Below are 11,175 nucleotides of genomic sequence, written 5' to 3'. Positions count from 1 at the left end.
AGTAGCATTAAAATAAAAACAGGTAAAATTACTGAGCACAAGCTGTTTTTACAGACATATTTAGATGTTCATAATGCATATACCGTATTTTCCGGACTAAAAGTCGCACTTTTTTTCATAGTTTGGCTGGTCCTGCGACCTATAGTCAGGTGCGACTTATTTATCAAAATTAATTTGAAATGAACCAAGAGAAATGAACTTTGGCGAGAGGGCGCTCTATGTCTTCAGTGTAGACTACAGGAGCACTGAGCAGCATAGAGCGCCCTCTCGCGGCTGGAGACGGTAATGTTTTCTCTTGGTTCTTGGTTCTAAATAAATGAGACTTATAGTCCAGTGCGACTTATATGTTTTTTTCCTCATCATGACATATTTTTGGACTGATGCGACTTATAGTCAGGTGCGACTTATAGTCCGAAAACTACGGTATGTACATTTTTATTATAATGAGTCATTTAAAAATGTTCTTCTCACAGATCCATTTAAACATATAATCACATGGAAAATCAGCCCATCCTGGTGAATAATTCAGAGCACAGTCCTCATTTCCTTTGCTGTTTGGCTCTCCAGATGCCCAGAACCTGCTTCAACAGACCAGCATTAGATCTTCAGAGCTGCTTTCTGTGTGATTTGATACTGACTGAGACAATAATTTATTATATAATAATCAGTTTCTCACCCAGAGGTGATGCTGCTGTTGCTGCCATCAACCCATTTCCATCTGCCCTCCTCTTCAATATCAGTCAAACCAATCCAGAAATGACCAGAACCCCCAGAAATGTTCCCCACAAAATCCTGAGAAGTCAAACAATAACATGATTTATAACACGAGCAAAGACATATTTCAGCACATTCTTCTTAATTTAAAAATGAAACACCACACACACACACACACAATCAAGCGCGCACACACACAGACACACACACACACACACACACTCTCTCTCACTTGTTCCTCTGTGTTGTTGATGATGATCAGATCTGTTTCTCTCTCTCTACAGTATCTTCTGCTCTCATTCCAGTTTTTCGTCTCAGAGGAAATGAAGTAAAGACTGGATTGATGGCACTTCCATCCATCTATAAACACAGATAAGACATCCCTAGTGAAATATAAATACACTAAAATTCATTTGAAATACATTTATGTCATGATAAGTATACTACAAATACATTTACATATTTATGTACTTAATAAAATACACTGCAATTGAACTTTTGGTATATTAAACTGGTAAACTCAAAGTCTGCCAAACTGGAACTACTAACTCTGTACTTTATTCATTTGAATTGTGCAGAAGTAGTGCTGAAGTGCAACTAAAGATACACTGAAGTTTATTTGATTGTGTTAAAGTGGGACTATAGCAATTATACTTCAGGTACACTTGAAATATCTTGCATTAAAGACATTAAATATTATCTAAAGATCATACAATCTTCATCAACAGTGACATTTAAACACACTTTAGGCTTTTCTGTAACAGTGTTTTAAACTGATCTCATTAGTGTTTTCTAGACACTGAAGTACTCTATGTATTTCTAACGCATTCTCATCCCAAGGCGTCATATACTGACCCTTGTGACATTTCGTCAACATCCTACGCATATGGCACCCTCTAGCGTCAATATGAGACACAGATTATGGGTTAGGGTTAGGGTTAGAGTTAGACCGCTAGTTGGCGCCTTCTGGCCCATATTTATCTGCGTCTAATATTGATGCTCGAGGGTTCCATGTGCGTAGGATGTTGACGAAATGTCAAGAGGGTCATTATATGACGCCTGGGGATGAGAACGGTCTGGTATTTCACAGGTCTGTGTCTCATCTGAGGCCAAAGATTGATTCTGACAGAAGAGAACATCTTTGACTTAAATATTTTATTTTAACTTGGAAGTCTCAAGTTTGTTCAAGTTGGTGTGTAGTTTTGAGATTGTGTTTATAGTTGTGAGAAAATGGTGAATTTTGTTTAATGAATTGTGTTAGCAATCAAGAAAAACTGTAATGAAATGCTTATGCACAATTAAATGAATACAAACTTATAAAGGCAATTTTTCCTATTTAACTATTTACTCATCTGCTACAATGATATGTCTTAAATGATTATTTATACTCAGCTGACATCCCTAAATTATCAATAATCATTATAAACATAAAGAGCTAAAGAAAGGTCAATTACAAGCATTAGCTACACAACAGATCCAGGACAGTCCACTTTAAAGTCTGCTTTAGATCAAGTTAAGACTGAAGAAACTAACCTGCAAACTTCTTCAGAAGATCTTTTCTTTCTGATTTCAACTGGTCTCTCTCTTCTGTGAGGTTGGTGATCTTAGTCTGCAGCTGTTGTCTCTCTTGAGTGAGGTTCATATTGTTGGTTAGTAGCTGTTTTCTTTCCTCTGTAAGGTTGTTGATCTTAGTCTGCAGCTGTTGTCTCTCTTGAGCGTAGTTTGTGCTCTTTGTATAGATGAGGACACACAACACTATGACTGCAGTCATCAGAAGAACACACATCAGCCCCAAACACACACCAGCTGCTCTGGAGATCGTCACACCATCACTTCCTGATGATAGATATAATGTTAGTCACTTCACTTCCTCATTTCATACGACTCACATCTTCCGAAAACCTGCCAACTGTGGACTGACATTAACCCTTTGGAGATGTTTACTAGAGTACTTTTTGTTCTTATGTCTTGTGAGTACATGCAGAGGAACAGTTCAGCCAAAAAAATTTTTTTCCTGATTATTTACTCATCTGAGATTCACCGTTTATGACTTTCTTTCCTCAGCCGAAGAGAAATTAATTTCTGGAAGGAAAACATTCCAGGATTTAATCCACATGACAATACAAACATAATGGTCTTCTCTAGAGAAAAAGTAATTTTCATTATATTTACAAGTGGAACATGTGCAAACTACATCTTACTGGATGACCTGGAAGTGAGTAAATTATCAGAAAATGTAATTTTTTGGCTGAACTGTTCCTCTAATCTCAGTTACTACCTGTGTGTTGAGGTGTTTGGCATTCTTCTGTGTTGAAGTCTTCTGTGTGTCGAGGTGTTCGGGGTTCCTCTGTGTTGAAGTCTTCTCTGTGTCGAGGTGTTTGGCATTCTTCTGTGTTGAAGTCTTCTCTGTGTCGAGGTGTTCGGGGTTCTTCTGTGTTGAAGTCTTCTGTCTCTTTCTTATGTTTCATGTCTCTTACAGCCTCTGCACTGGCGTAGATATCAACAATACTTTCTGTTCGGTCTTCTGAGTCCATTATTGAACCTTTATCCATACCATCATTCACAATTCCAGACATTTTTAGTGCAGTTGAAATGGTTACACTCATTTATCTATGAAACACAATTTTAATGTGGTAAAAAAAAAAAAATACATTGAATTATATACTGAAATATATTCATGATTAATCTCCGTTACCTGCAAATAAATTCAGATGATTTGTATCTGATCTCTTTTTCAGAGTGTACCTCTTACCCTGGTTTCTCTCATGTAGTGGACTGTGTTATGTTCCGCATCTGTGTTTGTGGTATATATGCAGAAAAGAACTGTTTTTGTGGAAATACTTCAGGTATTTATGTAAAAAGGAACTTCAACTAGCTGCAATGTGTATTGTGTTTATTTAAATTAGGTTTAAATGCACACATTCATTTGAACAGGTGGTGTTGGCAACTTTCTGGAAATGTTTAGATTGTTGCTGTTTCATCAAAAGTCCAGTCAGGAGTTCAGTTTATGGTTGATGGTTTTGGAAGTTGTCATTTATTTTGCCAATTAAAAAACTGAAAAGGAGAGGCATTTTATCAATGAAAATAATCTACAAATTTAGTCACTGAATGACCCAGTGACATGATTGTTTTTTGTTTGTGTGTAGATCCTCTTCACATTTCCAGCGTTCTCAGAAGTAGAAGTCGTCATAGTTGGGTGAAATTATATAGTGGTGAATGGAAACTACAACAAATATATTTTTTGTGTTCTCATTTACCACAGTAGCAAAAGAAAGAAAATAATATTATAGTGGTAGTTTTTAATGACTTTCCAAAAAAAAAAAAAAAAAAGATTTATAACAAGAGATTATCTAATATTATACGATATTTAAGAGTGAAAAGTGTCAGATTTACTGTTACTCCCTCAGCCTTTCTATTACATGCAGCAGCTAAACTCGTTGTAATGTAATGGTAAGTTAAGAAAACTTGTAAAAAATGTACATTAACTAAAAAAAGTCTCTTTTCTAGATGAAAAATTTTAATAGCTTTGGAAATGCATCTTCATATGCAAATGATATTCTATACAAACACACGCACACAGAGGCTACGTCCAAAACCGCATACTTCCCTGTGATATAGTATGCACAAAACAGTAGGCAAACAAATTTCATGTCAGAATCCTAAGCATTCATAAAAGAGTATGCCTTGGTGGTGTACTAATTCTCACAGGATTTGGACGTGTGTAGCAGGAATTGATTATAACTTCTGTTTATATTTTAAGATGTATATGTAATGTTTATGTAAATCCATTTTGGAGACTTACAGGTGCTTATTTAATGGAATTAAAAAACTTATTTTGCCAGGGTAGTGTGCCCCTGCTAGTGTGGTATACTGAACAATTATTATTATTAACTTTCTCAAAGCCCTAATTCAGTCTTCACCTTATTGTTTTCAGAGAAGCAACCGTTTATCTTCCCATAAGACGAATAGCTGTTTCCATCACCCCATTTTTTTGCACATTTTAAAGCATTGCATCAGAAAAGGGATGGAAATGCCACATTTTGAGCTTGAGGTGGTTTTTGACTTGTGCGAAAAAGCGAATAATGGGAGATGGAAATGCATTTTGTGAATAAATTCTTCTATCCACATCAAAAAAGTGACTATGGGCAATGGGACTGCATAGCCTGATTAACCAGCGGACAGATCTTATTGCACAGCATCTAAAATGTTATTGTCATTCTTAAATGACCTGCCAAAGCCTGTTGTCAAAGTATTTCTGTCTGCTTTCTCTGATGCACAAGTAATTTATCATATATGAAAATTATTATATTCAGTTTCTTCTCCATGAACAATGAATGAGCTTTATGAGTCAAAATAGTGATCTCGGTAGAGAAATCACAATCAGATAGTGCTGCGAACAGCTAATGCTCATCAGATCATGTATATCAGTGGAAAATGAATATAAATTATAATTCTGTCTAAAGTAATATAAAGTAAACATGTAAAGATATCAGTATTTCTCCAAATGTGGGCACATTTGCACTAAAAGCCCTGATGGATGCTGTTGAACCAGAAGACCCAATCATGAAGCGAATGTAGACAGCCATGCCTTCGTTTTCAAAAGTCCCCATTTTGGTCTATCTACACTGAAACACCCTGGAATTTACTAATTAAAAATGGGGTACTGCATTGTTTCCAGAGAACTACATTTTCAAGGGTCTCAGGAACTCCAGAGTAGTGTAACAACCATAGCAAAAGCTGTGTGTTTTAAAATTAAAACACACTAGTATAAACATAGCCTTATGCCTTGTTTACACTGCTGGTCTGGATGCCCAAATCTGATTTGTTGCCAATATCTGATTTTTTGGGATGTCCGTTTACACATTCTTTCAATTGTGACCCATATCGGATTCATGTGTTTACACTTGCCATATCGCCTGAAACATCTTGCATGCGTTCATGTCATTAACTGCCTCCACATGTGCTTCCTCATGATAATAATGTGACTTGTGCTGTCAAAACAAGTCAAAATGAGCAATAAAAAAAAAGTTAGATTGCGCTGTTATATGCACGCACCTCGGATGACAGTCAGCGCGAGAAGAGAGCAGAGAAAATGTACAAATAAAGACGTTTGTTTTTTTGTTGTCCAAAATAGCCTGTGTAAATTTACACTCATTTTGCCAGAAAGGGTGTCATATGATATGTCATATGATGTCGTTAAACCGTGGAGAAGTACCAAATGTAATGTCGCTGTTTTAATGACAAATAGAATGCAAATGCCTCAGAAAATGTTATCTGCCTGTTTACATGACAGTCACATTGGCACATATCTGATTTCCACATATGAATGAGGCCTAAAACCGATCTCGAAATATCCAAATGCATGTGTTTTTTTTCCTGTTTACACTGTCATAGAACAGATCCGATCTGTGTCACATATGAGAAAAAAATCGAAATTGGGTCACATTTAACTGGCAGTGTAAACGAGGCCTTAGTGAGCCCCACGCAAGCAGCAACCAGAAGCTGAAGCTGAAGCAGAAGAATAAGAGGAAAAGAGCAGGGTCATGAAGTATGAATGAAATGAAATATACTTTATTGTCCCTAGTAGGGAAATTTGGAGCAGACTCCAATGCTCCAACATCACCTGGTACACACACAATACATACAATAGATATCCATCTAGGTTTTTTTTTTTTTTTTTTTACAGATCAGGCTCGAGCTGCTGTATAAAATACTGTTATAATTATTATAAGCTATTATAAATATTATACATCACCAACGCAATACACAACGCATATACACACACATTAGCATAAAGGTGACAGTTTATTATGCAGAGCATCAGGGAGAAGTTGGAGCATGGGTAGTTATTAAAAGTTTGCAATGCTTCGGGAAAAGCTGCATTTTGAAAGAGTTTTTATTTGATTACTAGGAACTAATTTAAAGCTTTCTATAGATATATTTACCATGTCTGTTAGGCATGTTTTCACTGAGTTATTTTTTTCATTTTTGTGAAATTCTCCTGTTCAAGACCAGACGGCAAAAAGCGCATCATGTTAGTTTTTTTTATTTTATAAAAACACATTTTGATAAAAGTAGACCCTTTACAGTTATGAATGATGAATTACTCTTTGTCAGGGAAACACACGGATTTAATTTGCAGGTTCAACTCAAATTTATTTAAATCTCAAACACCATTCAGCTGGGGCAGAAATTAGAGAATGAATGGTCAAAATGAGACTCCAGCCCCTCCACTAGGCAGTGTAGATAATTTAGATCAGAACCATCAAAACACCTCCACCTCCATCAAAAATGAGGTAATAACATTGAGCTAAAGCTTTATGCACACATAGTACACATTCAACAAATATTTTTGCTTCAAATCCTCTAAATCCCAGCCTCAGCCCATTCAGAAATATCTGTTGGCAAAAGCCTCTAAGACACCACTTTCCCCTGGCAGTAAAAGCTGATATGTTCCGTGAACCAATCAGAAGGCTCAAATTGAATCATATGATTTTTCAATATAGCTGCGTGCTGAGAAGCTGGCTTATTTTGTGAAGATATTTTTTTTTTTCGATTCAGATTTATATTTTTAAGATTTTAAGATAGAGTACGTTGAAATGGATGAGCCTGTCCTACTGACAGTAAATGGCAAAAGAAAAAATAATTTACCCCAAAACTCTGCCTGTTACAAGGCAAAAGAAAATATATACAGTGGAAATGGAAATGTGAAATGGAAATGTGTGCATGCACATGTGTGCAAGGCAAGTGCAGAATGCCTTAATAACAGTTCTTCATGTAGTGCTGTTATTTACACGGAACGCTGGCTTCAGAGCTGGAGATGAGGAGGGCCTGAGAACAGCCCGGGCCAACCTGTACCGTGGCATCAGAGAGGCTAAGAGACATCACTCCAGGAGGATAGCCCATCAATTCAGCGACAGCAGATACACTAGGAGCCTGTGGCAGGGAATACAGACCATTACGGACTACAAGCCCCCACCACGGACCTGTGACAAAACACATCTCTTTACTGAATGAGCTGAACACCTTATTCGCTCGCTTTGAGCAACAAAACAGCACCACTGCACAGAACACTCCACCTCCTCCCGGCGACCAGGTGATGATGCTGACCCCAGACAGCATGAGGAGATCCTTCAGCAGGACCAATGCATGCAAAGCTCCGGGTCCTGACAACATCCCTGGGCATGTACTGAGAGACTGTGCAGCAGAACTCACTGATGTCTTCACAGACATTTTCAACATCTCACTTAGTCAGGCTGTTGTTCTCACATGTTTTAAAACCACCACCATCATTCCAGTTCCGAAGAAGCCATCTCCACCCTGCTTCAATGACTACTGTCCTGTTGCACTTACACCCATCCTCATGAAGTGCTTTGAAAGGCTAGTCATGCACCACATCAAGTCTGCCCTCCCCCCTCCCTGGACCCCTTCTAGTTTGCATATCGGTCCAACAGGTCGACCGATGATGCCATCACCACTGCCGTCCACTCAGCACTCACACATCTGGACAAAAAGGTCTCATATGTCAGAATGCTGTTCATAGACTTCAGTTCAGCATTCAACACAATCATCCCTCAACAGCTCATTTACAAACTGATCCAGCTGGGTCTCAACACTTCGCTGTGCCACTGGCTGTTGGACTTTCTGACTGGAAGACCTCAGGCAGTACGGGTCGGCAGCAACACATCCAGCACCATCACACTGAACACTGGGGCCCCCCAAGGATGTGTGCTGAGCCCTCTCCTCTTCACTCTGCTGACCCATGACTGCATACCATCACACAACTCCAACCTCTTTATTATGTTTGCAGATGACACGACTGTGGTGGGTCTCATTAGCAACAAAGATGAGACCAACTACAGGAGTGAGGTGAGCCGCCTGGCCACGTATGTACTGTACATGTGGAAGAATTGACAATAAAGCAGACTTGACTTGACTTGATTTTGAAGGAATCTGATTATACATCAAATAACAGCTCTACATCACCAAGGACGACGTCAAACAAGATGCCATTCTTCTGTCTCATATGGATGCTATGCCATGTAAACAGAGGAGACAACAAGTGGAGGCAAAAGAGAAGAGACGACAAAGAGATGTATTGATCAAGTATGCCATTTTAAAGGAAGATAAAATGAAGTTCCCATCTACCAGGCTTCATTCCTGAGTATTTTCTGTACAATGATTTCCACATCACAATAAATACTAGTTTTTCCTATTTTTGCATTAGTGTTTTATTTATTTTTGTCCAAGCTGTTTATCCAATTATTTCCCTTTAGTATGTGCTCAGTACACAGGCTATTTTTTCAGCAGTTTTTATCTGGTAATGCCTCTCTCTGCAGTATTAAAGGACATATAACGTACTCGGTTACTAACGAAACCACGGTTCTCTCTAGAAGAGGGAACGAGTACTGCTTCTTTTAACTAAGATGCTACAGGAAAAGTATTTTCACGAAATACTGAAGCAAAAAATTATCCTTAATTTTGAATTATTGTAAAGCGCATTTGCAGCAGCACACAGCCATAGGGGAGACGGCTCGCTCGCTCATTGGCTGCTCTGCGGCAACTGCACAGCCTATCGAGCGCAGGTTGATGCAACATCAGACCAATAAGGGCTTCGCGCCCTTCATGCCACTTCCCGCCGAAACGGGTGTGGCCCAACCCTATAAAAGGAGCTCAAAAAGGCTGACTCACCTGATTTATTTCATCGCCGAAGCGAACCAGAGTGAATCGTACACACGGCAGAGAACGCAGTACTTGTTCCCTCTTCTAGAGAGAACCGAGGTTACGTTAGTAACCGAGTACGTTCTCTTACGAGAGTTCTCTCATACTGCGTCTTTTAACTAAGACGCTACGGGAACCCCATGTAAAGCGCCATGCGCGGAGGGATCACACACCAATAAACCTGGAAGCAACGCCCAGGATTTACAGTGCACAGTCACCCGAGGGACTCACAGAGAGTCCAGGACAGGAGGGGGGGGGGGACCCTCCGTCCCATATCTAGCAGCACCCGTAGATGCGGCAATATGACATCACACAGGCGAGGCAAGGCCTGACCAATGTGGCAATGCGGGTCTTACGCAATACTGCCCATATAACAGTCGGCAGCGCATAACGCTCGCGATCTCAGAGTTCCAATCAGGGCCCTGATTCGACTATACCGACAGCAGCCTTGCTTGCAAGGCGGGAACCTCCAGGTTATAGAACCTGATAAATGTAGACGGCGAGGCCCAACCTGCCGCCATACATATATCCTGCAAGGAGATCCCCGTAGACCATGCCCACGACGAGGCGACGCCCCTTGTGGAGTGTGCTCTGACGCCCAGTGGGCACTGAAGGCCCCTGGAAGTGTAAGCTAACGCTATGGCGTCAACTATCCATCTGGATAGAGTCTGTCTCGAAACAGACATTCCCTTGGAACGTCCACTGAACGAGACAAACAGCTGCTCAATCTGTCTAAAGACAGCGGAGCAAGACACATAAGCTCTTAAAGCCCTAACAGGGCAAAGAAGACTCGAGTCTCCATCCTCTCCTGACACCGACAGGGCAGACAGGGCAATAACCTGAGCCCGAAACGGTGCGTTGAGGGATTTCAGCACATAACCGTGCCTAGGTTTGAGTATGACCCTTGAGTCATCAGGCCCAAACTCCAAGCACGACTGGCTCACCGAGAGCGCGTGCAGGTCACCCACATGCTTCACTGAAGCGAGAGCCAACAATACTCTTTATGTAGGACACCACAGACATGTCGTCCAAATGGACTAAGACGTGGTGTCCCTTGATTCGGGGACAAAAGCGCGTTCTCCACTGCCAACATTTCCAGACAGTTGATATGTTGGAGCTTTTCCCGTTCTGACCACAGGCCAAAGGACGGTCTGCCCTCGAGCAGCGCTCCCCATCCCGAAGTGGAGGCGTCCGTCGACACCATCTTCACTTTCGAGGAAGTCCCCAGGCTTACACCTGATTGGTACCAGTCGTTCGCTGTCCAGGGTTTCAGGGCTGTAACGCAGCTCTGATTGACCCTGAGACGCAGCCGACCAGATACCCGCGCTCTCAGCCAGAACTGCAGGGGGCGCATGCGGAGCAGGCCCAACCGAAGAACTGGAGATGCTGAGGCCATGAGACCCAGCATCTTCTGAAATTCTCTGAGCAAAACGGTCGAGCCGCAGCGAAGAGAATTCGCTGCGCGCTGAATGCCCAACGCGTGCTGTGGTGACAGCCACGCCGTCATGGAACGTGAGTCCAGAGCTATACCCAAAAACAGTGTCGTCTGACTGGGGTTCAGCGAACTCTTCGTCCGGTTAACACTGAGACCGAGTTTCTCGAGGTGATCGAGTAAAATGGCCCCGTGTTCCACGAGCTCCGCTCGTGATTGAGCCAGAATCAGCCAGTCGTCCAAATAGTTCAGCACTCGCATGCCTCTGAGTCTGAGAGGAGCGAGCGCTGCGTCCACGCATCTCGTAA

General features: G+C 40.9%; 1 protein-coding gene across 1 annotated transcript; it reads right to left on the bottom strand.

Annotated features, from left to right (window-relative positions):
• Window positions 1-448: 448 nt before the first annotated feature.
• On the bottom strand, window positions 449-3,290 carry LOC132099253 (CD209 antigen-like protein C). The gene is made up of 5 exons (XM_059505691.1): window positions 2,993-3,290; window positions 2,248-2,475; window positions 947-1,074; window positions 677-792; window positions 449-578 (listed from the first exon to the last, which is right to left on the bottom strand). The coding sequence occupies exons 1-5, from the start codon at window positions 3,288-3,290 to the stop codon at window positions 449-451; spliced, it is 900 nt and encodes a 299-aa protein (XP_059361674.1).
• Between the last annotated feature and the right edge of the window lie 7,885 nt (window positions 3,291-11,175).

The sequence above is a fragment of the Carassius carassius genome, chromosome 22, assembly GCF_963082965.1.
Source record: "Carassius carassius chromosome 22, fCarCar2.1, whole genome shotgun sequence".
NCBI lineage: Eukaryota > Metazoa > Chordata > Actinopteri > Cypriniformes > Cyprinidae > Carassius > Carassius carassius.
The sequence above is the reverse complement of the archived record's forward strand: the minus strand, read 5'-3'. Positions and strand labels throughout refer to the sequence as shown.